Below are 26,192 nucleotides of genomic sequence, written 5' to 3' on the forward strand. Positions count from 1 at the left end.
CTGACCTCAGGGACGGAAACCATTGTTACCTGGCAACAGCAAAGAGGTCGGGTGGCGGCAGTGGGCGGTGAAACTGCTCGGGTGAGTCCCCTGCCCGGGTAAGGGGCTGCCAACGGGGCAGGGAAGTGGGCTGAGAGCGGAGGTGGCGAGCGCAGTCCAGGGTCGGGAGGCGGGGCGAGGGCCGGGAACGCAGGCAGGGCGGCACAGCTGGGGTCAGGGCCGGGGTCCAGGAAGGAGGTACTGGGCTGAGGAAGGGGGTTCGGGGCCGGAGATGCGTAGCCCGGCAGGCCTCGGTGCACTGTTGCAGAAGGACGACGGCGGCATGTGCGAGGGTCCGTCCCGCATCTCGGGGCCCATCCCCCCAGACCCTACGCTCTGTCCTTACCACTACCGACGGCCGGCCTCGGGTGAGTTGTGGGGTGCCTCACCCTGGCGAAGCCAGAGCAAGGGTCGGGCCCAGCTCCACCACTGAACTCCGCGCTCCGCCCCGTCTGGCCTCTCAGCCCAAGGGCGCCTTGAGGGAAGCGCGCTGAAGTTGGGCCTGCTGACTCCGGACCCCGACCTAGACGCCACTCCTCCCCGCGGCCCCCGCATCGGTCCCGGAGCCCGAGAAATCCTGGAGCGTGGCCGGGGCGGCGTGGGTGGCGTGCTGCTGCAGCTCGGGGGTATCTCCCTAGGCCCAGGGGCCTCTCCCAAGAGTAAGTTCTGGACAGAAGGGACGAGGCGAGTCTGAAGTCAAAGCTGAGATCAAAAGCAGCTGCTTCTCCTTCCCTGAGGAAGGCTCAGGCTTTACCTCTCTGATCGTTAGTTTCCCCGACTATAAAAGTACTCTCTTCTTCCTCGCAGGAGAGGACTAGATGAGGTATCCCCCAGAAAACCCATAGCTCAGCTTCATGAATTCATGCATCAATGGAAGGGAAGGTTGTTTCTTGAGTGTCTACTGTGTGCCAGGCCCTATAGGTGCTAGGAAAACAAGGTTGGAGAAGAGCATCATCGAATCAAGATGAGAGACAATAAACAAGTGAAATGGTGAATATGATATGCAAGATGATTAATGGTATACTTCGCAATAAAAAATGTAGAAAATCATCAGGAATAGAAGAAGATAATTACTGTGTGAGGAAGGGAACAAGGTGACGAGGTGGACTTAGATGGAGATGTCAGGGAGATCTTTCTGTGGGAGGCAGGGTGTGAGCCTGTGTGTTCACTGTTGTGAGTTGGATTGCATGGGCTGTATGTAGGGCAGAGCCTGGCAACATCTTTTCCCCAGGGAGGGACCCTAAAGACCATGAGAAGGAGAACCTGAGGCGGATCAGGGAGATCCAGAGGCGCTTCCGTGCGCAGGAGCACAGCCGGGAGCAGGACCAGTCCAGGCCCCTGAAGGCTCTCTGGCGCGCACCCAAGTATGACAAAGTGGAGTCCCATGTCAAGGCCCAGCTGCAGGTACCTGCCTCAGGCAGCCAGAAGTATTGCCCATCTTTTTGGCAATTATACTCTGATCTGAGTTATGAGGAGGGAGGAAAACCGCAGGGGACTAAGGTAACAGGGGACTAAGAGATAGCTGGTTCTGCTGCAGAGTGGGGCTGGGGGGCTTTCTCAGAAGTGATGATGGCTGGGTGATTCTGAGGGGCGGGTAGGAATTAGGCCAGGGGAGGATGGAGGAGAACATTCTATAGAGATGGAAGCTCACGGATAGAAGTCCTAAGACCAGAGGGAGTGTGGGCAGTCGGTATGCTGTGTTCAATTCACTGTGAGGGAAGAAGAGCGTGAGGTTAGGCCAAGAAGTCACCTGTACCCACATCATAAAGGGCCACATAATCCACTTCGTACCTTTATTTCTAAGGACAATGGGAAGGGTGGGGGCAGGGGTATGTATGGTGGTAGGATTCTGTCTTGGGTAGATAGTGGCACCACTTCTCTATCCACGGGTCTGAGACAGAGAGGCAGGATTGAGAGAAAAGACAATAAGGTCATATGTGGATGTGTTGAATCAGAAGCATTTGTGGGACTCGCAGGGAGTGGGAATGTGTCCAGCAAGCAGATGGAGAATCAGGTGTGGATGTCAGGAGTGAGACCCAGGAGTTATTGAGGATCTGGCTGAGGACGATGAGACCAGGGAAGTGACCCTGGATTTGAGGGCTTGGAGACCAGCTGTTGGTGACCTTGATGGGGACAGAGCCAGAAATCTTGGCTAGGAAGGAAAGAAAAAAGAAATGGTGGCTGAAGCCAGGACTGAGATAGAAGGAGGGGTGTTTGTTTTCTTAAAGATGTGAGAAACACACATTTAAATGCTGATGAGGAGAAGTGCTCCTTCAAGAAGAAGGAGGCCAGTCCCAGAGGACTCGTGATAGAAAAAGATCCTGAAAGGCAGGAAGGGCAGAGGCTTGGTCTTATGGCTTGAGACCCTGACCTCAGCCTGACTGATCCCTCTGCTATGCCTTGGCCTACAGGAGCCCGGCCCTGCCTCTGGGACAGAGCCTGCCCACTTCTTGCGGGCACATTCCCGTTGCGGCCCTGGGTTCCCACCACCCCGTGTCCCCAGTCCCCAGCTAACCCCACCAGGTCCCAATGCTAAGGTGAGAGGATGTGTGAGGGCTGGGAGGTAGGGCAGGGATCCTGGGGAGGTTCAGGGGCACAACACAGTGCTGTCTACTTCATCATGCTTGCCATGTCCTGCAGGGCCCAGGCCCAAGTGTGGACTTCATTACCCACAATGCTCGCACTGCCAAGAGGGCCCCCCGGCGTCATTCTCGCTCGCTGCAAGTCCTGGCACAGGTGCTGGAGCGGCAACGGCAGGCCCAGGAGCACTACAACGCCACACAGAAGGGTCACGTGCCCCATTAGTAGGTCCTACTGCCCAACACCCAGGGTAAGGGATGCTTATGGTGGGTGGGAGCCAACATCTGCCTTGGGATCATCAATCCTGAGTCTGTTGCATCGCAGCTTGTTGGAGCGCAGGGATCTGTGGCGGCAGGAGGCTGAGGCCCGTCAGCACAGCCAGCCGGACCCGGCCATGCCCCCTGGCCACACTTGCATGCCTGAGAACCAGCGGCTGGAGACACTGAGCAATCTGCTCCAGAGTGAGTATGTGGCCAAAGGGAGCTGGATGGGGAACCCACTGGGGACCATGCACCCCTGCCCCGCACTTACTGTTCCTGGGGCCCCTGTAGGCCAGAGCCAGCTGCTGCGTGAGCTGGTGCTGCTGCCTGCTGGGGCAGATTCACTGAGAGCCCAGAGCCATCGTGCTGAGCTGGACCGGAAGCTGGTGCAGGTAGAGGAGGCCATCAAGATCTTTTCCCGCCCCAAGGTCTTTGTGAAGATAGATGCCTGAGCTCTTTTATGGGGATAGAGTCAGGGGTCTCACTGCGGATCGCTACATGGTTGTAAAGGGCAGGACTGGGCCCCATCATAGAGTGGAGTTCGAAGACAGGAGCAGTGGGGTGAGCAGTATCCCCAGAGCACTCTTCCCAGTCACTGGTGGCTATGGAAGGGCCATCCCAGCCTCTTAACCCCTTTGTCAAAATTAAACCTTTTGTACACAGTGGGGTTTGTTTCCATAAGAGCTTTTCTTACCCTAGAAATGCCAAGCCTGGTGTCCCTCCTGCTGCTTGACTACAGGAAGGTTTCTCTGCTGCCCTTATCACTCCTCCACTCCTGCCTCATGTCCAGGCCAGAAGGCAAGATTGTGGGATCAAGGAGGAGGCTAGGGCTGGGAAACAGAAGGACCATAACTGCATTTGTAGAAAACCTTTAATGTTCCCCAGACTGATAAGGCCCCGTGAGCAAGCTAAAAAACCCCACTGGGGAAGTCCCTGCCATGTCCCGGCAGCCTGGAAGGGCAAGGGGCTGCATCTTTGCCTGTCAGAGGCTGAAGCCACTACCATCTCCTTGAATGCTACTCCCCCAGCCAGAGCTGGCCTGCTCCTGATCATCCAGGGAGGGCAGAGAGCTGCGGGCATCAGGAAGTAGGCGGCTTGGGCGCAGGTCCCAGCATGGAGGCCCCTGAGACAGCCCATTGGAACAGGGAGGCTCGCGGTTCTCAATGATCAGATCACTGCTGTCATCGTCGCTATCAGGCTCAGCAGGCCCAGGCCCAGCAGAAGGAGGCCCTGTCAGACGCCCAGATGCCCCACGCACCACATTATTGCGCTGATTGGCTGGCTTGACAGTGACAATGAGGTTGTGGCTGTTCGCAACCATCATGTCCGTCACTTGGTCCAAGGTCTTCCCAGCTACCTCAATGCCATTGACCTCGAGGATCTCATCACTGACTGCCAGCAGCCCTGTACTCTCAGCCAGGCCCCCTCGTACCAGGCGGGAGATGAAGATGCCTGGAACCCGTTCCAGGCCCTGGGGAGCTACGCGCACACTCATGCCATCTCGGATGTAGAAACCCAGGGGGCGGTCGGAACCGTGCTTATGCAGCCGCACCCGTCGGTGGGTCTCAGGCAGTAGGTCCACATCTATGACGGAAGAAACCTGGCGGAAATCTTGTGGCAGGCTGATTAGCAGGGGTGGCCGTGTGCGCAGGGGTGCCACTGGCCGAAGTAGGAGCCCTTTCTTGCGCCGCTGCAGGGAGTTGGAGGCAAAGGCCAGGTCACTGGAATCAGCTTCTGCTGCAGGAGAGGGGGACGCTGAGATCAGAGACCATGCTTTCCCATTTGGGCCCTTTTCCATTAGGCCAAGGCCTGAGGGAAGGGGGTACTGTAGCTATTTCCTGCCACTTGGAGGTCAGGCCAAGGGCAGGGACTGCAGAGGGTGAAGCCTGGGCACACTGGGCATGGAGTAACCCTTGTAGACTTGCCCTGTCACCCTACCCCACAGAGGCTGCCCACTGTACCCCATCCTCCTCACCCCGCTTCTGCACTAGCAGGCGCAGCGGCGGGGGCCCACTGGCCAGGGCCCGGTGCAGGCTGTCGTCGTTGGTGAGGGGCAGTAGGTTGCCGTGAGCATCCGTATAGCCAAGCAGCACGTCCAGGCCCGGGATCTGGTGTACCGCACGCAGCAACCGAGAGAACTCTTGGAAGCCGCTCACCGAAGCGCGGGGCAGCGCGAAGCGTCGGAACTCGGCATCAAACTGGAGGCCGGGGTGGGGGTGGGGGCGGGGAGGGGTTAGGATGGAGTCCGTGCCCTTTCTCACCACAGGTCCGAAGGTGGCAGGGGTGAGAAAGACAGGGGGGCTTCACAACAGCTGCAGCCTTGCACCCAGTACAAGGGACGCTGTCCAAGGTCTTCTCCCCTCCCTCCAGGTACCCAGGCCACAGAGGGACTCTTGAGGCCGGCAGTAGAAGGAAGGAGGATGGATGGGGGAAAGCGAGAAGAAAAGCCGGAGAATGGGACGTGGAGGATGGAGGAGAGGAAAAGGTGGTGGGGACCAAGGAGCCAGGAAGGGGAGAATGAAGGAATTGGAAGCGCCTAGGGCTGAGGCCGGAGCCGGGGCTGGAGGGGCCCTTACTTTGCTCTTCACCTCGACGATGCTGTCGGGACTGCGTGCCGGAGTCCTCTGCGGCCTGGCCATGGCGGGGCCAGGCGGGCCGGGGATGATGCCCCAGGCGGACCGCCGAGGCGCAGGTGCACAGCCCGGCCGGCCCGCGCCGCCCCGCCCCTGGCGGTAGCACTCGCCCCACCCTCCTGTCCGGATCGTGACGTCAAGGGGTCAGCGACGGGGAGTTGAACGCGGAGTCCACGTTTCCTAGGAAACGGAGATAAGGGTGGGAGAATCTTTGCGTCCTCCTACGTCATTACGCTACAGTCTCCGCGTCGCGGGAATCTGGGGGAGGGGCTTGGCCAATCAGAGCGGAGAGAGAGGGAAGTATTTGTTGAATGCTGTGAACTTTTTTTTTAATTTATCATGTTAATCTTTTTAAAAATTAATTATTTTTTTGGCTGTGTTGGGTCTTCGTTGCTGGGCGCGGGTTTTCTCTAGTTGCCGTAAGCGGGGGCTACCCTTTCGTCGCAGTGGGCAGGCTTCCCATTGCGGTGGCTTCTCGTTGTGGAGCACGGGCTCCAGTAGTTGTGGCTCACGGGCTCTAGAGCGCAGGCTCAGTGGTTGTGGCGCACAGGCTTAGTTGCTCAGCGGCATGTAGGATCCCGGACCAGGGTTCGAACCCGTGTCCCCTGCATTGGCAGGCGGATTATTAACCACTGCGCCACCAGGGAAGCGTGAATGCTATGTACGTTTATTTCCAGTGGCCTAACAAGACTGTGTTTTTGTAGATGAGGGAACTGAGTCACAACAAATAATTGATGAACTCCTTGGGGTCACAGGCGTTGAAGTGGCTTTGAGCCACCCACTCGGACCACCCTTGGCTGCAGCCTCAGGCCCCAGATCCCTCCCACTCCATCGGAGCCAGCCCTTGGCCCCTTCCTGCCCAGTGCCACAGGAGTCTTGAAGAACGGCGCAAACGCCCGGCCGCTGCTTGGAGAGATGCTCGGGTAAGAGTAAGCAGGACAGCATACAGTTGAACCAACACGGGTCTGCAGACAAGTTCCCGAATAGGACGCGCTCGTGCGCACGCGCGGGCACGCTCATGGGCGGGACCTCGACCTTAGGTCCCGCCCAGCCGCCGTACGTTTCCTCTTCCGAGGAGAGGCGGGGCCGCAGCGCCCGCGGGAAACGCGGGCCAGGGTTGCTCGGCTGGCTACCGCGGCGGGAATGGCAGGCTTGGGGAGTCTGGTCCTAAGGCCTTGGATTCGAGAGCTGGTTCTAGGGTCAGAGGCACTCTCAAGCCCGCGGGCGGGGCAGCTGCTCAAGGTGAGTCCCTACCCCCTTCTCAGGGCCCGGAGACCAGTGCTGGGCCCCGGGCGGTGGGTTTGACGCAGGTCGTCGCCGTCAGGTACTGAAGGAGGGCGAGGCCCCGGGCCCGTCCCGCGCTCCCGACATGTCTGAAGGGGCCACGCTACTTGTGTCCGACGGGACCCACAGTATCCGATGCTTGGTGACGCGGGAGGCTCTGAACGCCTCGGACTGGTGAGAGAGGCTCCGCGGAGCCTGGGAAGATTGGAATCCGGTGGGAGAGCACGAGCCTTGAGCCCGAAGTGGGCGGGTTTCAGGCGGGCGGGTCCCAGGCGGGCGGGCCCCAGGCGGGCGGGGCAGTGTTCAGGCAAGCGCGTTAGTGAGGATCGCTCTCGCTGTAGGGAGGAGAAGGAGTTCGGCTTTCGAGGGGCAGAAGGCCGGCTGCTGCTACTGCAAAACTGCGAGGTCCGCGTCCAAGTCGCCGAGGGAGGCGCGGTGAGTGGTGAGGCTGGCTTGGGTGGGTTACTGGGCCCGACTTCCTGACAACTCCTGAGACCGGGTCCCTGAACTCACTCCTCCAGCCCTCGGAGTTCTACCTCCAGGTGGACCGCTTCAGCCTCCTGCCCACGGAGCAGCCCCGGGAACGGGTGACTGGTTGGTAAGCGATGCCTCCACCCTCCAGCTGTACTCCCCACCCAGGCCTGGCTGGCGCTGGCACAGGCCTTGGGCTCCTAGTTATATCGACTGCCTACTACTTCTCCTTCCCAGCAACCAGGACCCGGATGTGCGGAAAAAGCTCTATGACTGCTTGGAGTGAGTTTGGGGTTGGGCTCTTGGGTCAGGTGTGGTTCAGTCAGGGAATGGCAAATCTGTGTTATCAGACAGGCTTCAGGATTTTTCCTCAGGCTTGTTCCCTCTGTTTCTCTAGGGAGCATCTTTCAGAGTCCACCTCCCCCAGTGCAGGTACTTATAGGGGTTGGCCAGTTGCCCTAACTCCCTGTAGAGTGATCTCTCCAGCCATCACCCCCCTGCTTCCTTAATAAGCCCTTCTCCCCCCGCCACACCCGTTCCTCTTCTTTGAGTTTCAGCGCATCCCCCGGTCCTCTGTCCCTAGGCCTTTCACTGTCCCAACTTCTGGATGAGGTAGAGGAGGACCAGGAGCATCGGGGGGCGCTAGTGAGCCTGGCTGAGAGCTGTCTGATGCTGGCAGGCCCTTGCACAGCACCCCCCCTCACCCGCTGGGCGGCCTCACGCTGCAGAGCCACGGTCAGTCTGGGGCTTCTCTTGGGAAATGTCGGAGTGGGGAGCTGGGCAAGGGCCAAACTGAATGTTCTTATCCTACAGGGAGAAGCTGTGTACTCTGTCCCCAGCCTATGGCTGCACATCTCTGAGAATGACCAGCAAATCCTGAGCTCTCTGGGCCCAGGTCAGAGGGCACAGGGTAAGGAGGACTGGAGAGGTCAAGAGGGGAGTGCCTGCGTGCCCAGTGCCCTCCGTGCTGATAAGCCTCCCCTGACCGCCAGGCCCTGAGCTACCCCCACCACACCCGGCTCTACAGGACCTATCGCTGACTCTCATCTCCTCTCCTCCTTCCTCACCGAGTTCCTCAGGTAAGCTGGTGCTTAGGCCCCATGTTCTTGGTGCTGTCTATCATTTAGATGCCTGGGCTACACAGGTTGTTGTGAAAGGGTGCACAGCTGGGTCGGGGGGTGAACACAGTTCCTGCAGGCCTATGTTCACAGGTCATTCAGCTAGTCTGAGCTGAGAGATCTGTGCTCATGGTGAGTCCCCTTCCTCCTCAGGAACCCCTGCCCTACCCAGCCACATGCTGTCAGAGGAAAGTGGTGCCAGTATCAGCCTTCTGCCTGCCTTGCCCTTGGCTGCTCCAGACCCAGCGCAGAAGGGCAGCTCCCAGCCCCTGTCAGCCACCTGCTCAGCCCACGGCCCCCTGCCCCCCAGTTCCCTACACCCCAGCCATGTACCCAACTCCCCACCCCTGAGCTGCACCCCAAGTCTGTCACCCCTTGGCCATGTCCCCAGTCTACACCAGGCCCATGTAACCATGGCCCAGAGACCTAGTCTGGAGTTCAAGGAGCTGGGGTTACCCCCCAAGACCTGGCAGCACTCTCCAAGAACAAGAACCACCAAGGGAGCCCTGGAGTCCAGCCCTGTCTGGGTGAGCACAGCACCCCTTACAACTGGAGGGTAGAATGGGGCTGGGCTGGGGGTAGCCTTGGATGAGGTTAGGGGCTTTTCTGGCCCCTCTCCAGACACCATACCCCCCGCTTCAGGACCCCGCAAAGAGGCATCGTGACGGTTCTGCCTTCCAATATGAGTACGAGCCACCCTGCCCCTCCCTGTGTGCCCAGGTCCAAGCTGCCAGGTGAGTGCCTGGGGGTGCCCCCACTCTCTTGGTTACCCGTCCCAGTCTCCACTGGCCTACAACCATGGTTCTCTTCCCAGGCTCCCTCCCCAGCTTGTGGCCTGGGCCTTGCACTTTCTGATGGAGCCACAGCCCGAAGCTGAACTAACCCAGGTGTGAGGGGTCATGTGAGCACGTGGGAGGATGCGTGCACAGGTCCGTGCCTGGGGGTGGATAAACAGGGTTTCACACCAGCTTCCTTGAAGTTTTTTAATAAAATAATCTCATGCGGCAGGAAAGGAGAAGGTCAGGGGTTGGGGCCGCCGCCTCTTTGGTCTGTGGCTGGGGATGGTGGGCTCCGCTCAGGGCCCGAGGGCTCTGTAGACTGTGGGGGTAGAGGCTCGGCTCCGAGGCCAGATCCTGCACAGGGAGAGGGGGAGAGAGGAAGGGTCAGGACTGGACTGAGCAGTCCTGCCGCCCACCCAACTGGCTCCAGCCCCCTTTACCTATGCTTGGAGATGGAGGCGCCTCAAGCTTTGGCCTGCGCTTGAGGACAGGGGAGCGCTGCAGCCGCAGGGGCCGTTCTGAGGGATACAGAAAGACTTGGGGAGGGTTGCTAAGGGCTTGCTGCCTGTCCTCGACCCCCACGCACACTTGCCTTCAGAGCCTCCCCCTCCCCCGGCATCCTCCCACCCGTGGCAGAGGTTGCTCTTGTGGAGGTAGAGCCAGGGCTAGTAGGAAGGGCTTCTCAGACCCTTGCTCCTGGCCTCTGGCTCCCTGATTTCTCAACCCCTCACGCCACTGGTGGCCCCCTCCGAGGACCAGAGCCTCGAAGAGAGCCCACCCTCCCGCATCTCCTCCTGCACTCAAGCACACATGGAAGTGTCTCCCCTCACCAACAGGGGCCTGGAGCTGGTCCTCATGCACAGACACTGCTCGTCGCCCCGCCAAGAGAGGCCTCGGCCTCAGCTGGCCATCTGGGGGAGGCCAGGGTATCAGGGTATGGTCCCAACAGCTGCCCCCCCCCCCTCCAGCCCTTGCCTCCCACCTTCAGGGTCCCCAGAGGAGCTGAGTTCCCAGCAGGGACTCCTCCAGGCCCTAGCCCAGTATTGGTTGGGGGCTAGGGTACCTGCTTACCTTCATTCCTGGAGCCTAAGCAAGAATCCTCTGGGAGGCCCAGGCTGTCTGGAGAGGGGCTGGCTCTTCGGGGGCTTGGGCTGGGACAAGGGGAGGGGGGGCCTGGACCATCCTGTTGACCCCAACCCCGGCTCCTGAGCTCTGCATTCAGCTGCTGCCCTAGTGTCTTCCAGGTGGCAGACTCGGGCCCCTGGCCCCCTGGCCCAGGTCTGCATGAAGGGTCTGCAGGGAGAAAGGTGTCAGCCAAGACCTGGGCCAGGTGTCGGAGGGGAACCTGACCAATGGTCTGATCCCCTCCAGCCTGTCCCTGCATGACCCCCAACATACACAGTGGCCCTCACTCACCAGCAGACACAGAGTGGGTGCGGGACTTGATCGAGATGGGAGGGGCCTCCGTGGAACTGTCCATAATGTCACCTGCAAAGGCAGGGCTGGGGGCTTAGGCTTAGTGAGGGGAAGAAAAACATGGCTATTCCCACTCTTGTGCCAGGGAGAGCAAACCGCCTGGGGACTATCTCCTCCTCCCCAAAAATGGACTGCCCTAGCCCAGGGTCCCACTTACCATCCGAGCCAGCCTTCTTGATCTCTCCATCTTTGCTCTGTAGGAAATAGGGAAGTTAAGCTTGATCCTGTCCCACCCTTGTGCTAGCCTTGTCCTTTTATTCATTCTTTTTATAACCGCCACTAAATGCCCCCCGGGGGCTGGGCAAGAACATGGCAAACCCAGTCCTGGTCCTCTTGGAGCTCAGTCTGTGATGGTGGACAGTTAACACACAGAAGCATATGCAAGCACAGACACACAAAGTAATTTCTTAATTCTGTGATTCACTTTCTATACTTTAATGTTTCTAAATTCAAGCTGAGTTTCACTTCATTTGTATTTCGTATCTTCCTGAAGTTATTAAAGGGATAGTCCGTAGGGTGGTGGTTCTTATTAGGAACTGTGATCAGAGAGTGGCATTAGCAGGGGGGCCATGGGAGAGAGTCAAGGAAGGCCCACAGGGAAATACAGGGATGGATGAAGAGGGACCTGATGTAGCCCATGGGTGGGGATGAGAGGCTGGAAGTGGGGCAGGGAGGAGTTCCAGACAGAGGAACCTGTGTAGAGGCTCTGAGATGAACCAGGGTTGAGAGCAGTGAGGTGAAAGTAGTGACCAGGGCTGAGACCCCACTGGGCCTTGAGGCAGGATCAGGAGTCAGGGCAATGTCTTGAGAGGAAGCCCCTGGAGGATTTGCTCTTTCAAATGCAGATGGCAAAGCCAGATTTCTGTTAGATCTGCAGAGAAAGGACCATCCCCTTCAAGGAGGAGGTATCAGTGGCCTGGGTTAGGGTAGAAGCCAAGAGAGAAGAAAGGTCGACTCTGATGACTTTTGTGGGGAGGGGAAAGAATCGACAGACCTGTCTGTGTGTCATGAGTCTCCTCCTGGTCACATAAATCACCCACATAAAAGGAGCTACGTGTCACCTGCCTCCTCACTTCCCACGTGTGTCCCTTCCCAGCTCACTTGCTTCCTCTTGCCTTCGGCACTCCCGCTGCCTCTGCTCACGCCGATCCTCTGCAGCATCACTTGTACTCGCTGTTCAAAGGTTGGGGCCAGCTCTGTGTCTCCCCGCTCCAGGGGCTGCTGCTGGGGACAGAGATACCCGAGTGGGGAGACAGCCCACTGCCCTGTTCCTGCAGAGCCTTCGCTCCCTGTCACCAGGCCTCACCTTGTCAGGTCTGGCACCCAATGTTGTCTCCTCCTCCTCAGCAGGTAGCAGTATCATGGAGTAGGCCTTGCTTTCCCGAGTGTATCGAGGCCGACTCCTGCGGGTAGGGTCAGGGCTGCTGGTGCCCCCCTCAGCCCCACCAGCCTCCTCACCACGGCCAGGACGGGCTGGTGGCCGAAGCAAGTCCCCAAGTGTGGTTTTTCGAGAGCGGGGAGCTGCCCCAGGGCTGGTCTCTAGATCAGGCCGTGACCCACGTGTTGAACGAGGCTTCTTGAAGGCAAAGAGAGTGCCCAGCTTCTTTCGAAGTGTACGGGGGACAGGGGTGGTACCCCCCTCGGCTGCCGGGTCCTCCTCGGGGGCCCAGCTGTGGGGACAGCCAGCAGTAAGTGGGAAGGCCCATGGAGCATTCCACCCTCTCCCACCCCTTGCAATTGCCCCTTACTCACAGGCGATCCTGATGGATCACCCTTTTGGAGAAGAATTCCTCCACGCCCTCGTCCACACGGGCACTGAGCCCATTCCCTTCCTGCGGCAGGGCCGGGGGCACCTGAGGAACACCACAGGGTTAAGGCTCCGGGCTGAGTGTAACCGTGACTTCTCTCCACCTTCCTTGTCCAACGGCAGGCTCTGGGCAACTCCAGGACTTGGGAGCTGCAGTGACCCTATAGGGCTGCGGACACAAGCTCTCCCACTGTCCAGCTGGTGGGCAGAGATGCTGGTTTCACGTACCCCCCTCGCCTGTAGTTGGCCCTGCACATACCCAGTTCACACCCATGCTTGTCCCACAGAGTATCCTAAACACCCTGAACCACCTGGTCACCAGCGGGCTAGAGCCCACGCACCCGCTGGGTCACACGTTCCCACTTGCCACCCCCTCTGCTCCAAACAGTTCCCTGCAGTACCCTCCACCCCACCCCACCCCACCCAGCCTGCTGCCGGCTCAGCGGCGCCTGCTGCTGCGTCAGACCCTCTGGGGGGCCTCAAGCCGGCTCCTCCCCGCCTCTGGCCCCGTGCCCACTGCCCGCGCCACACACACACCCGCACCGGACGTGCAGTAAACGCAGGATTGTCCCCACAGCCAGGGGCCCAGCATCTTTCATTAACCCCGGGGGAGGGAGGATAAGACAGACGCCCCCTCTCGCACATCTACCCATGCAGCGGCCAACCTGAGGCAGAGTCCTACACCCAAGCGCTCCCCCAACGAAATCCACACACTCGTGACCCCGCATGAGTATGGGGTGGGGGGTTGGCCAGGAAGAAGCCAGAACTCGGCATTATGACCAGGTGGTCTTGGGCAACCCACCTCCCTGCCGGCCATCACCCATAAGGCGCGAACGGGCCACTCGCGACCCCCAATTCCACGAGCTCTGGAGTGGGGGTAGGGCGCTCACCTGGGGGCCCCCCGGCGGCGGGCGGTGGTGGTGCTGGCGCCGTGGCCGCGGCCGGGCCCGGGTCGGATGGCGCAGGGGCTGCCCGGCGGGTGGCAGGTCCATGCGAGGCAACGGGCCGGCCGGGGGCCCAGGGGCGGCGGGGCTCGGAGAGCCGCGAGCGGATGGCCCCGCCTGCGGCTCTGCATCTTCCCCCGGAGCCGCCAGCTCGGGCTCCGGCTCTGGTTCCTCAGCAGCACCTGAGGGGAGAGCACCAGAAGAGCACCGAGCGCCAAGCCCAGGGAGGTGGCGGCGGCGGCGGCGCTAGGGCGGCGGGGGACCCGCCCAGGGCGCGGGGAGGGGCCCAGCTACGCTGCCCGCCCCCCCACCCGCCCCTCCCCCGCCGCCGCTGTCCGTGGTGCTGAGCGCGGCCCCGAGCGGCGCGCGGCGCCGCCAAGCATGCGCATCCTGGGGGTAGGAAAGGGGTAGGGGGGGCGGGGAGGCAACGAGGTGAGAGGAGACTGTGTCCCGGCCCTGGTCTGCTCAGGTCCCACCCTGTGCTAACTGACCACAGCGGACCCCAACTTGGCACGTTGCACGGGGGTCCTGGCCCAGCCCACTCAAGGGTCAGGGAGTTCCCGGGACAGGGGTGAATGTATGTGTCCAGGTGTCCAGGTCTAATGGAACTTCAGCCCAACCTGAGAAGCTCTCTTCCCCCGGGCCCTGACTTACTGTGAATGGAGGGGACCAGGTGAAGACAGCGGTTGGATTCAGGCCACTTCCGTGGAGGACTGTCATCCTGGTGGGGAAGACACAAACTCAGCCTGGGGTGGCAGGGAGCTGCCTCCCCTCCTTCCACACTCCAGAACAAGATGGGAAAATCTAGGGTTCTAGGCCCAGAGTTCTAGGACCACCTACCTTCTGCTCCTCTTCATTCTCCTTTTCCTTCTCCTCCTCAGGGAAGAAAAGACCTTCCAATTCCCCAGGCCCAAGGGGGCTGGGCTCACCTCCATCTAGTGCCGGTATGACAGGGGGCATTGCCTCTGTTGCCTGTTGAGCCAGACTCTCCACCTGCAATACCAGGCACCCCAAAGATGGGAGGCAGGGCCTCAGCCATAGTCGTATCAGTGCAAAGGGAACCCTGAAATACCCCTGGGCTATCTGACCCCAGAAGATATTACAGAACCCCTGCAAGGCAGTGGCCAGGTCACTGTGTGTGTGTGTTTGTGTGTGTGTGTATGTGTGTGTATGTATGTATGTGTGTGTGTGCGCGTGTGTGTGCGTGTGTGTGTGTGTGTGTGTGTGTGTAAGCACGCAGTTCCTGCTCACCAGCCGATCCCGGGCTGCGCTCAGACCCGCCACAGCCTGAGCCACAATGCTCTCTGCCAAGGTCCCTGTGACTGACAGGCGCATGTCCCTGATGGCAACAGAGGGCAAGGGTTAATGTGCTGTCTCTACCCAGCCCAACCCAGCCCAGCCCTATCCAGCCTACCTGAGCCTCGTGAAGGCATCTTGCAGCAGGTGCTCTGGGAGCAGCTCTGGGAGACCCCTTGAGCCTCCCAGGACCCCCTCTAGCTGCTCCCTCCACCTGGGTCCCTGCAGCATCTGTGGGCAGAGGCTCCTTGTGGTGTCCAGTGTGGTCTGAGTGAAGTCCTGGGCAAAGGTCAGAGCATGGTGAGGGTGTGGCTGGGGACCAGACCAATTGGCTTGAGGCTCCAACCCTCACAGACCATTGACTCAGGGGATATCACAGGCAAGCCTATGGAAGGGGGTCAAGCCTGAATATGGAGGTGGGGCTGGGGCAAGGGCACTATCTCACCTGAATGTCCCGGCGGCAGACCTCGCCCACCTGTCCCAGGAGGCCCTCCAGCTTCTGCCGCAGCTGCCATTGGTGGCTTGGGGAGCTCCCAGCCTCATGTAGAATGGGGAGAATCTGGAGGCCAAGGAGGAAAAGGAGTTGCAAATTGACACCTAAGAGGGGAAGGGTCCTTGTAGTGGGAGGGGGCGCTCACACTGAGAGAGAAGTTGGCGTTTTGGATGGCATCCTCCGCCTGGTGCACAGCAGCTTCACCCTGGGGCCCAGCCCCACAGCCCAGCAACTCCACATGCTCCTGCACCGACTGACACAGTTCATTCACTTCCTGGAGGGCAAGAGGAAATCAGTCTCAGCCTGGTCCCCTCCCCATCCTCTGACTGCCTCCTTCCCAAGGTCACCAACAGGGTGAGTGAGGTCCTGAAACTGATACCATCAGGACAGCCACTTAGGGACCCTATCTGTTCAAGGAGGGAGAGCAATGTCTCCTTTAGTTCATTGTAGGTATTTTATATGTACTTCCTAAGTGTCCAGAATAGGAAGGAAAAGAGCTGTTAGTCATGTCAGTGTTTTAGAAGCTCAGTCTGTTCATCATCCAGCTAGAGGACAGATTGAGGGATGAAGATAATTGGGAGTGAGGAGCCATGGAGGAAGGACCAGGGGGAGAGAAGGATAGGTGGGGTGGGAGTAAAGAGTGGTGTGTTTGAGAGAGTCGGTCAAGAGGCAGAACCAAGGAGGTCTGTGGGGGCTTCGGTGTAGCCAAGAGAGACATGGACTGAAGCTCTGTCCACAGCACTTGGTGGGTGTGGGCACCAGCGAGACTGGGCTCCAGAGTAGAGAGAAGAGAGAGATGTGGGAGATGATGAGATCACTTGAAGACACAGAATGTGAAGCCCCTGCAGGATGTCTGGGTCACGATGCCTGGGCTCTGGAGCTTGGGAGAGAATTGGGAATTGCGAATGGATGGATGGGGAACATCTCACCAAGACAAGGTACTGGAGGAAGATGAAGCCAGAAAAAGGGTCTCTGGGTTTGGCCACAACAAAGGTCAGTGGAGAAGGGAGGGAAGCCCCGTGAATGGGAAGTCACAGGTGGGGCTACAGTTGGGGGTGGAGAGAAATGATTGAAGATTTTAAAATACCCCCTGTCTTTAACAGGGGAGCCTATTTAAATGCTTTAAGGGAATTCCTGCAGTCCAGTGGTTAGGACTCCACACTTCCACTGCAGCAGGCCCGGGGTCAATCCCTGGTCCGGGAACTAAGATCCCGCAAGCTGTGCAGAGCAGCCAGAAAATAAAAAAATAAAACTAAAAATAAAAGGTTTGTAGGAAATACACACCGTAAAGTATTTGCATAGGTGACAGGGCATATTGCTGGCAACATACTCTTAAATAGCTCAGGACAAAAAAAGTTCTGTGTGCTAGTCTTGTAATTTTTCTGTAAGTTTAAAATTAGTTCAAAATTAAAAGAAAGGGGGAAAAATGCTTTAAAAAAGCAACTAGGACTGTTATTTGGGGGAACTATTTCAAGAGCCTTTGGCTCCTCTGCAGATCAAGGAAAGGGACTTGTCTGGGACAGCAGGATTCAGGCACCATGGCCCCAGGAAAGTCAGAGCCTCAGACTTATGGAGGCTCTCAGCTGCCACAGCTCTCCCCATCCCCTACCTTCTGTGTGTGCTCAACGTCGAGGGAGGGGATTCTGACCTGTTCGGAGGGGTCTGACCCCAGACCTGATGGCTTCGGGCGGGAGGTGCAGTCAGTAGAAGCGTGGTCTGCGCGGTTGTTCCGCAGGAGACAGGCTTGGATCTGGGCACAAGAGATATTGAGAAGTGGTGGGGGGTGGGGCCAAGGCAGAGAGGAGGGCGGGGAAGAGAGGGAACCCCCACCTGGTGCACGGCACGTGCTGTCAGTTCAGGGCGGCTGCGCTGCGCCTGGGCCACATCGTTCAGTGGCAGAGGCATGGCCTTCAGGCTGCGGTTCTGCTCCAGGGCCTGTGCCACGTCCAGCAGGCCCAGAGCAGACGTGTGGTTCCGGTCCCAGACCACAGACCTGGGCCGGGCCAGGGTTCAGTCGGGGGCGGAGCTCTGCAAGGCCCCACCCAACCCCGCTTGCCTTTCCATTCGTCTGGAGCAACCCTGCGCTCCACTTGCTCCGCTTTGTTCAGCTCTGCCCCTTAGCCCAGTTAAGCCCCTCCATACACGCCCTCCTCCCCCATTGGCCCCATCACTCTGACCCCGCCCACCGGAGCCTCGTGTTGACCCGAAGCGCCTTGGCCAGCATCTTGGCGCCGGTGTCCCCCATGGCGTTGCCGCTGATATCCAGGGCTGTCAGGTTAGGATTGGCGCCCAGGGCCCGGAGCAGGACGCTGGCGCCCAGTTTCAGTCGCGACTCAGCCACGGACAGAGACTGCAGGGGCTGGGGTTAAGAGAAAGCCGTTTGTGGTTGGAGTCAGGGGTCAGCAAGCAAGGCAGGTCAGGGAGCAGGAGTAAGAGCGGTCACAGGGGTCCACTGCCTGAGGATCCCGCATGGTTCCGTGAACTCACACAGTCGTCATCCTGCATGAGCTGAACAATCCGGTGCAGGACGTCGTCCAGGGTCTCCCTGTGGGCAGGGGCAGCGGTTGGCGGGAGACCAGGGTGGTGGGGTGCTGTTGGGAGGCCCAGGAGTGAGATGGGGGCTCACTTGCACCGGACGTTGAAGTTCCTTCCAAGCGCCACGTGTCGCAGGGACCGACTCCTCCCGATGGCCAGCACCAGAGTCACCATGTCTGAGCCGAAGCCTGGGGGTGGCTCAGGTCAGGCACAAGGCGAGGCTGCGGGAGTGGGAGGGGTGGGGATTTGGTGGATGGTGGGAGGATGGGTTTCTGGGCGGCCTCACCATTATCCGCCAGATCCAGGGAGCTCACTGCGCCAGCGTCGCACACTAAGTCTTGAATCACCTGAGCGCCGGCGGAGCGCAGCTGAAGGTGGAAGGTGGAACGCGCTCAGGCCAACAGGCCACAGGTGGGGAGGATCAGGCCCCCAACTGCCCAGCGCTTCCGCCTCGCAGCCCCAGCCCCACAGCCGATGTGTGGGCCCACTGCCCGCTCTCGTCTCCGGGCCGCGCGCTCACCTCACAAGCGCTGAGGTCCAGATGCAGGTCGTCCATGTGCGTGTTGAGCGCGAGGCCTTCCAAAAGCGCCCTGGGAGGGAATGTCACAGGGGGTGGCGGGAGCTGGGAACAGGGGCCCTAGAGCGCTAACAGCAAGAAGGAAGGGCCGGGATGCCAGGGGGGTCATGGGTGCGATACGAGCGGGGTGAGGTGCTGGAGGCCAGGCCTGGGTGGTGGCCGCACAGACGGGGGCCTGGCCGTGGGCAGGGACACTGACCTGAGCGCGTCGGGCGGCAGCTTGCAGCCCGCCAGGCACAGGTGCCGGAGCGTCCCGGCGCGGCTGAGGAAGAGCTGCAGCGCGTCGGGCGCAGCCCTGGACTTCCTGGGGCGGGGGAGCGGGAACGGTGGGCTTCCTGGCGCGGGGAGGCGGCTCCCGGCAGAGCCCCACCCCCGCCCCGCCCCGCCCCGCCCCCCTTACGTGCGGGAGAACACGTTCCTCGAAGCGTCGAGGTGGGTGAGGCTGGTGCAGCAGCCGCGGGACAGCGAGGCGAAGAGCTGCGGGAGGAGCGTGTGGGCTACACTGGCCGGGGGACTGAGCCCCTTCCCGCCCTGCCCTCCAGTCGAACCTTGGGCCTCAGGCCCGGCCAGCCCGACAAAGCATCTCCCCCATTGACCACCCCCTCACAGTGTCCAGGGCGGTATCAGTGCCTGCGAGATTCAGGAACGTCAGAACATTAGGACGGCTCAGGAAACTATAGAGGCCCTGGTGGGAGGATGGAGACGGGAGGGAGGGAGTCAGGGATCACCCCACCAAAAGCTTTCTGACACCCCACTGCCTGCGGCGCCCCCAATCACCGCCCTAAGGATGGCCACTCACCCCATTGTCCTCCGAGGACCCCAGTGCCCCGGGATTCCCGGAAAGGTCCAAGTGGGTTAGGGCAGAGTCAAAGGCTGCATTGAAAGCCAGCGCCCGGCCCAGAGCCCTCATTCCTGGTGGTGGAGGAGGGGGCTCACAATCAGGCTGCCCCACCTCCCAGCTCCACCTCCCCCAGCCATCCTCAGCCCGCCTACCTCGCGGCGTCAACCCAGTCTGCGCCAGGGTGAGTCTCCTCAGGGCTCCAGGATGATGCTCTAGGTGTCTGCTGAGTGCAGCCACACCTGGGGGATGGGGGCAGCCATGTGGGTCTCACCTCCTCCAGCGCCAGCCCACGGGGGTTCCCCAGGCTCAGCCGTACCTCGGTCATCCAGCACGTTCCCCGCCAGGCTGAGCTCCCGCAACCCGGAGCTCGTGTGCCCTGCCAGGGCCTGGGCCAGTCTCCGGACAAAGTCTCTGGGGACCAGACCCCAGGTGTGAGGCTCTGACCCTGGATTCCCAACTCCTCCCCAGGCCACTAGTCTCTCCATCCCAAGCCCCCAGACTCCCCTCCCCAGTCCCTACCCTGTCCCCCCTACCCCCTCAGGCCACAGGTCTCCAGCACCAGCTCCTCCAGGTGGGATGACTGACTCATCATGTGCAGAATCTGTTCCAAGACCTCAAGGCTCTGAGAACCAGAGGGTGGGGGGCGCTCAGTGGGTTGCACCCTGGCCCCCCAGGCCAAGCCCCCCTCCGCCGCTGCCACACCTATGCTCTCACCAGCTTCATGTCCACGCAGGAGAGGCACCGGAACCACAGGTTGTAAGACAGGGCGGCCACACTCAAGGCCAGGTCCCTGGGTGGAAGAAAGGGCAGGGGCAGAGCTCAGGGCCCCTCCAGCCAGATCCTAGGCCCAGCATCCCCCCTCCATGGAGAGGCTAATGCCCAGGAATGTGGGTCATGGAATCTTCCTCTCTTCACAGACCTTGCAGGCCACTCACCGACTTCCCAGATGGCTGAAGTCGCCTAGGCTGAAATGGCGGCAGCCCTGACGATGGTAGATGGTGTCCACATCCTGGGTGGGAAGAAAATACCTCCAACTTACTTGGGACACAAGGCGTAGGGAGGGGCTCAAACCACATGGGGGATCAGATGTCTCCAGAGCCCCCAGAGAGGGCCCTACTCTCACCCACTGAATCTCCTCTCGGAAAGGGAAGCCATTGTAGTCACACAGAGCCTCATATGTCTCCGAAAAGCCACCTGAGTTGGTGCCAGGGGTGTGATGGGGCAGGGGTTGGGGAAAGAGAGAGACAAAAGGTCAGAGATGGAGGAAGATCAGCCCGAAGCTGGGTAGTGGCTGTGCCTTGAGTGGCTCTGTTCAGTTTGTGAGACCTCCAAATCCTGGGGTCAGGATGCAGGAGGGGGTAGGCTGGAAGCCCTGTTCGGCCCCACCTTGGCCCTTACCACAGGGGCTGCTGGGCGAGGTGGCCTCTGAGGGGCTGCTTCTCTCCAGCCGAGCCAGCATGGAGGGGGTCGTGGGCCTCCGGAATAGTTTCCTGAGGAGGGACATGGAGAAGGGGGCAAGGGACTTCTAGGCCCTGAGAGTGAGGTCACCTACTGCGCCATCCAGAGCAATCCTCGCTGCCCTCCTTCCCTGCCAGCCCCCTCAGTTGCTGGGCCTCACCCAAGGGTCGAGCAAGGGAAGACCTTCCTGATGGCAGCAGCGATGTGCTGGGCCAGCTGTTCCAGGGCAGCCACACCAGGAAATTCCAGGACCAGTTCAGGCAGGGACTCCAGCTCAAAGGTGACCTGGGGTGGGTGGGGCAGGGGCTGGGCTCCAAGTGTGGGGCAGGTTGGGAGGAGGGGCAGACCAGACTGCAGGCCCTGGTGGGGCACTAGGGGTCTCACCTGAGGGGGTGCCTCCTGCAGCGCCATGGCCTGGACCTCCAGGTAGCTGAACGTGCAGTCCACCTGTGGAGCGCCTGGGTCAGCCTGGACCAAGGCCCGAGCCCCAACCTCTTGGGAGCCCAGTCCTTTGTGAAGCCTGGATCTCAGAGCTGGACCTGCCTACACTCCAGTCCTGCCTGCTGCCGGGAGCCCAGTGCTGTTGGAAGGGCAGATCCCGCAAGGACACCACCACAGATGCAGCCCTCATCAAGGAAGCTGCTGGAGGGCAAAGGGGTGGCAAATGGGCCCTGGGACTCACCCTCAGGGGAACGCAGGTGTGGAGCAGGTAGGCTCTCCATCGGAGCAGTGCCTGAGGGGAGAGAGTGTCTGACACCCTGGGCAGGGCAAGAGCCTCTTTCTGCCAGGGCCCCAGTGGCCCTCCCAGCCTCTGCCCCCGCCGTACCAGGACATGACCTTGCTCAGCACCCTCCCGCTCTGGCAGCCAGGTTTTCAGCAGCAGCTCTGCCTCCTTGGGCCACAGGAACCTGGTGATCTCGCCTGTGGAAGGGCAGCCTGCTGGGCAACTGGTCCTCCCATGGAGGTCAATTCATGCCCACGGTCTGTACCGGGCTAGGGGGCCTGGGCTCATCTGTGGGCCAGCGAGGAAGGACTGGAGTGGTTTTGGGCCACCAAGCCCTCCTGAGGAGCAGAGGGAACCGCTTGCCCGGTGCCACGAGGCGCTGGGTGGGCCTCTGCTTTCTGGGGCCGCTCTGCTTCCTCCCAGCCAAGAAGGCGACAAGGGCCAGCGCTTACCTCGCAGCTCGCAGGATATGCCGTCGGGGGTCTGGGCCATGCGGCCGGCCTGGCGGCCGGGTGGCCCAAGGAGCTCCGACGAGAAACGGTAGCGGCGGGCGAGCACAGGAAGCCTGGGGCCTCGGCGAGCGCTGCAGCCACCTGCTCCTTCTGCAGCGGAAGGTAAGCGCCGCTTCCTGCCAGGCCGCCCCCGGCCCGGCTCCTCCCTGCCCGGCCTCCGCGGGCTGGGAGAAGTCGCGCGGGTACGACGGTGTAGGAGGGGGGCAGAGCCCAGCTGCCCGCCCGTGCCGTCGCTCAGGAGCTACTCCGTTAGTGCAGACCTGGGGAGGGAAGGGAGAGGTGTGGCCGGGAGGGTGTCGCGTGTTGCGTGCCTCTTTCGGTTCCTACCCCACTACTTCCACCCCGCGCCACAGTCCCCGCCGCGAGCACCAGGGGGCGCTGCCCACTCGGGGAATCTCTGCGGCCCGCCTCGGTCCGTCCCCTCCAAAGCCCAGCCGGGAAGGTGGACAGCATGCAGGACGCAAGGGGCGTCTGTGCAGAAAGGAGCATCGGATCCCTCCTAAACCTGGAGGACCCTATCTGTTGCTCCTAACCTGGAGCCCCTCACCCCGTCGGAGAGTCACAAACTGTTGACAGGGTGGAAAAAACACCAGATGGGCCCCACGCCCTTCTCTGCGGCAGAGGTTCCTTAGCTTTCATCAAGTTCAAGCTGGGTCAGGGCCAGAAGATGGGGGTGTACCATCAGGGGGCAGCCAGCCCCAAGGGCTGCAGGGAGGAGTGGAGTGACTCATGAGCAAAGGCGATGTATGTGGGGGGGTCCTCTCATGTCTGCATTCTCCCTGAGCTGGAGAGAGTTTGGGGGGAACCACTAGGAGAGAGGCCTAGGAGGCCATCAGGTCATGGGATGCATGATGCCCTATAAAAGACCAGGGACCTAGGGACTTCCCTGGTGGTGCAGTGGTTAAGACTCTGCGCTCCCAATGCAGCGGGCCCGGGTGCGACCCCTGGTCAGGGAACTAGATCCCACGTGCATGCCACAACCAAGGAGCCCGCCTGCTGCAACCAAGAAAGACCCGGTGCAACCAAATAAATAAAATAGACCCGGTGCAACCAAATAAATTTTAAAAAAATATTAAAAAAAAAAAAAAGACCAGGGACCTAGATTCTGGAGGGTTCACAGGACGGGATTCAATTTTTTTCTTCCATTAGTCTAATTAAACTCTATGAGATAAGGAACAGCCCTCTGCCCTGCCCACAGCTCAGCCAGGCAGAGGTGAAACAACTTGAGAGGTGGTGAGAGACACTGGGCAGTCTCTTGGTTTCTTTCCCATCTCCAGCTACCCCTCGTCACCTTGAGGCCTGGAGACAGTGGGAGCATTTTCCAGTCATCTGACTACCACCATCCCTGCTGCAACCAAGAAAGACCCGGTGCAACCAAATAAATAAAATAGACCCGGTGCAACCAAATAAATTTTAAAAAAATATTAAAAAAAAAAAAAGACCAGGGACCTAGATTCTGGAGGGTTCACAGGACGGGATTCAATTTTTTTCTTCCATTAGTCTAATTAAACTCTATGAGATAAGGAACAGCCCTCTGCCCTGCCCACAGCTCAGCCAGGCAGAGGTGAAACAACTTGAGAGGTGGTGAGAGACACTGGGCAGTCTCTTGGTTTCTTTCCCATCTCCAGCTACCCCTCGTCACCTTGAGGCCTGGAGACAGTGGGAGCATTTTCCAGTCATCTGACTACCACCATCCCTCACAAAATCTCATCTCCCTTTGCTGAGGTCCACCATAGATTAGGACAAAGTAGAAACTGAATAGTAACAACTTGGAGGAAGCCCCCTTCCCTAAAGCAGCAGGCCCAGGTGCGATAGCCCAGGGCTGACAGGGCAGGACTCAGCCGGAGAGGGTGCCGAGTTCTTGCCAACAGAGGTTAGAGGATGTCCTGCTCTGCTGCCTCCCAACTTGAGAGTTCAGGTTAAGACTCTCACAAGAGACCACACAGAACCCACCAACTGCTACTAGGGTACGAGCTCAGCAGCTCTCACACACAGTATGGCCAAGTAGCCAAGAAGGAAGGTTCTGAAGGCACACTGCCTGAATTCAAGTCCCGACTCCACCTCTTACTGGCTGTTTGACACCGAGTAAGTCACTTAATCATTCTGGGCATCCAGTTCCTGTTTTGTAAGCTGGAGCTATTAACTTACCTTGAAGTGTAAGGATTAAATGTTTACAGAGGTGCTCACAACAGTGGCTGGAACTCAGGGAACACTCACATTTGCCAAGTCTTACCATGGCAACCTTAAGACTCCAGAACAGAAGGATAGAAAGCCCCCCTCACTGGGATTTTTCTGTTTCGAATGACAAGAATGAGAAATACAAGAGGGAATAAGTGCCAAAGGGTTCGAGCTGCTCCCAGGTGGAGGGTGTCTTGAGACCAACAGCTGCACTGGCGGCATCAGCCCCTGTCCAGTGAGTGCTGTGAGGACAAGCAGGGGGCTGTGGAGGAGGAAACCAGGATCAGCCTGGACATTAGGACGGGGTGCCAGGCTAGCCACACATCTCTGTAACTGCTGGCCATCAGGGTGGTGGTGACAAAACAAGCATAACTGCTATCAGAGACCAAGTGAACACGTGGGACTCAGCTCCCACAAGTGAGTGACTCATGAGAGGGAGAGAGGCCTTCAACTTGTTCAAGACTGTCTCTGTGTTCTAGACAGCATGACACTCTGTGGGCGCTCAGGAAATGCTAAAAGCTCACAATGAGGAATAAGCCCCGCCTGCTCCATTAGCACAGGGTGACAGGCCAGGCTGCAGCTCCCAGAACTGCCATGAGGCTCCCGTCTCCCGTGTGGAGTTAAGAGTGTGAAGGTTTCATATTTAATGGAGTCACACAGGATGTATCATGGGGCTATGCCAACGGAGGAATCTCCTTCCGGCCTTGGCTGCATCACAGTGTCACTTTTCTTGCCCCCTCCCCAACCAAAACCAACCTACTTAAACAATTTGAATATATACAATTGGAACAGAAAAGCTATGCTGAAGATACAGATAAACTGCTTGCTGTTCTATGAAGAGATTTTCTATTATACTTTAAAAAAAATTGTTTTGGGGGGTGGGGGTGGAGCGGCTGTGTGGCTTGCAAGAGCCTAGTTCCCCGACCAGGGATTGAACCCGGGCTCCCTGCAGTGGAAGTGCAGAGTCCCAACCACTGGACCACCAGGGAAGGCCCTATACGTAAAATTTTTAAAAAGCTATGTGGCCACTGAAACAACTCTGGTAGGGGGTGCTCTGGTTCCTGGTGGCAGTGGGGGTTAGCCCAGGCCTGGGATGGAGACCAAATGCCCTAACAGCTTCGGGCCACTAACATTCAGTCCAAGTTGCTGATTGCCTGGTTCACAGTCCCAAGGCCCCTGACGATACCGATTTTTCTGGGAGACCCGACTGCATGGACACCACAAACCATCCGAAGCCTTCACACAGCTTGTCCACTGTTACTTACTTTTCACTGAAAACTGCTAAGTTGGAATTCTGGTTAAAAAACCCTATAATTATCTCGAGATAATAAAAGCTATTTATGACAAACCCACAGCCAGTATAATACTCAACGGTGAAAAGCTGAAAGCCTTCCCACTAAAATCTGGAAGAAGACAAGGATGCCCACTCTCACCTCTTCTATTCAACACAGGATTGGAAGTCCTAGCCACAGCAAACAAGAAAAAGAAATAAAAGGTATCCAAACTGGGGGGACCTTCCCTGGTGGTGCAGTGGTTAAAAGCCACCTGCCCATGCAGGGGACACGGGTTCGAGCCCTGGTCCGGGAAGATCCCACATGCCACAGAGCAGCTAAGCCCGTGCACCACAACTACCGAGCCCGTGTACAACTACTGAAGCCCACGCGCCTAACGAGAAGCCCCCACAGTGAGAAGCCCGTGCACTGCAACAAAGAGTAGCCCCCGTTTGCCTCAACTAGAGAAAGCCCATGTGCAGCAACGAAGACCCAACGCAGCCAAAAATAAATTTTTTTTTTTTTTTTTTGGTACGCGGGCCTCTCACTGTTGTGGCTTCTCCCGTTGCGGAGCACAGGCTCCGGATGCGCAGGCTCAGCGGCCATGGCTCACGGGCCCAGCCGCTCCGCGGCATGTGGGATCTTCCCGGACCGGGGCATGAACCCATGTCCCCTGCATCGGCAGGCGGACTCTCAACCACTGCGCCACCAGGGAAGCCCCAAAAATAAATTTTTTAAAAAAGTATCCAAATTGGAAGGGAAGAGGTAAAACTGTCATTATATGCAGATGATATGATACTATATATAGAAAACCCTAAAGACTCTACACAAAAACTACCAGAACCGATAAATGAATTCAGCAAGATAGCAAGATACAAGATTAACATACTGGTTACACTTCTTTACACCAACAAGG

At 59.2% G+C, this 26,192-nt stretch overlaps 4 protein-coding genes across 8 annotated transcripts; 2 read left to right on the forward strand and 2 right to left on the reverse strand.

Annotated features, from left to right (window-relative positions):
* Window positions 1–49: 49 nt before the first annotated feature.
* Window positions 50–3,542, forward strand: ENKD1 (enkurin domain containing 1). Of its 3 annotated transcripts, XM_028486245.2 has the most exons (8): window positions 50–81; window positions 308–407; window positions 504–698; window positions 1,271–1,443; window positions 2,451–2,576; window positions 2,680–2,843; window positions 2,944–3,080; window positions 3,171–3,542. In XM_028486245.2, the coding sequence occupies exons 2-8, from the start codon at window positions 323–325 to the stop codon at window positions 3,329–3,331; spliced, it is 1,041 nt and encodes a 346-aa protein (XP_028342046.1). In that variant the 5' UTR covers window positions 50–81; window positions 308–322; the 3' UTR covers window positions 3,332–3,542. The 3 variants fall into 3 exon arrangements, with proteins under 3 accessions (XP_028342046.1, XP_028342047.1, XP_054939265.1); XM_028486246.2 differs by lacking the exon at window positions 2,451–2,576; XM_055083290.1 differs by lacking the exon at window positions 504–698.
* A 79-nt stretch (window positions 3,543–3,621) lies between these two features.
* On the reverse strand, window positions 3,622–6,392 carry PARD6A (par-6 family cell polarity regulator alpha). The gene is made up of 3 exons (XM_007125913.4): window positions 5,456–6,392; window positions 4,855–5,077; window positions 3,622–4,613 (listed from the first exon to the last, which is right to left on the reverse strand). Exons 1-3 carry the CDS (start codon window positions 5,516–5,518, stop codon window positions 3,862–3,864), a joined length of 1,038 nt encoding a protein of 345 aa, XP_007125975.1. The 5' UTR covers window positions 5,519–6,392; the 3' UTR covers window positions 3,622–3,861.
* Window positions 6,393–6,593: 201 nt separating this feature from the next.
* On the forward strand, window positions 6,594–9,350 carry ACD (ACD shelterin complex subunit and telomerase recruitment factor). Of its 3 annotated transcripts, none has more exons than XM_007125911.4 (12): window positions 6,594–6,754; window positions 6,837–6,970; window positions 7,138–7,231; window positions 7,318–7,394; window positions 7,505–7,549; window positions 7,665–7,699; window positions 7,851–8,002; window positions 8,081–8,177; window positions 8,260–8,346; window positions 8,539–8,912; window positions 9,028–9,119; window positions 9,200–9,350. In XM_007125911.4, the coding sequence occupies exons 1-12, from the start codon at window positions 6,656–6,658 to the stop codon at window positions 9,276–9,278; spliced, it is 1,365 nt and encodes a 454-aa protein (XP_007125973.1). In that variant the 5' UTR covers window positions 6,594–6,655; the 3' UTR covers window positions 9,279–9,350. The 3 variants fall into 3 exon arrangements, with proteins under 3 accessions (XP_007125973.1, XP_023980897.1, XP_023980898.1); XM_024125129.3 differs by having other exon boundaries at window positions 6,598–6,754; window positions 8,081–8,162; XM_024125130.3 differs by lacking the exon at window positions 6,837–6,970 and having other exon boundaries at window positions 6,598–6,754; window positions 7,318–7,549.
* Window positions 9,288–21,845, reverse strand: CARMIL2 (capping protein regulator and myosin 1 linker 2). Its single transcript, XM_028486242.2, is given in 39 exon segments — window positions 9,288–9,518; window positions 9,605–9,682; window positions 9,995–10,075; window positions 10,236–10,457; window positions 10,581–10,652; window positions 10,798–10,834; window positions 11,742–11,864; window positions 11,947–12,310; window positions 12,393–12,493; window positions 13,338–13,573; window positions 14,046–14,112; window positions 14,232–14,384; window positions 14,643–14,730; window positions 14,806–14,966; window positions 15,133–15,246; window positions 15,326–15,454; window positions 16,829–16,930; window positions 17,011–17,173; window positions 17,367–17,539; window positions 17,668–17,725; window positions 17,807–17,903; window positions 18,002–18,083; window positions 18,236–18,305; window positions 18,492–18,596; window positions 18,693–18,817; window positions 18,819–18,977; window positions 19,092–19,204; window positions 19,286–19,372; window positions 19,450–19,544; window positions 19,667–19,755; window positions 19,848–19,923; window positions 20,069–20,142; window positions 20,257–20,327; window positions 20,532–20,623; window positions 20,752–20,876; window positions 20,976–21,038; window positions 21,274–21,324; window positions 21,418–21,512; window positions 21,768–21,845. Coding segments are annotated over 39 exon segments (4,344 nt in total). The 5' UTR covers window positions 21,808–21,845; the 3' UTR covers window positions 9,288–9,405.
* Window positions 21,846–26,192: the final 4,347 nt, after the last annotated feature.

The sequence above is a fragment of the Physeter macrocephalus genome, unplaced genomic scaffold, assembly GCF_002837175.3.
Source record: "Physeter macrocephalus isolate SW-GA unplaced genomic scaffold, ASM283717v5 random_758, whole genome shotgun sequence".
NCBI classification, from domain to species: Eukaryota; Metazoa; Chordata; class Mammalia; order Artiodactyla; family Physeteridae; genus Physeter; species Physeter macrocephalus.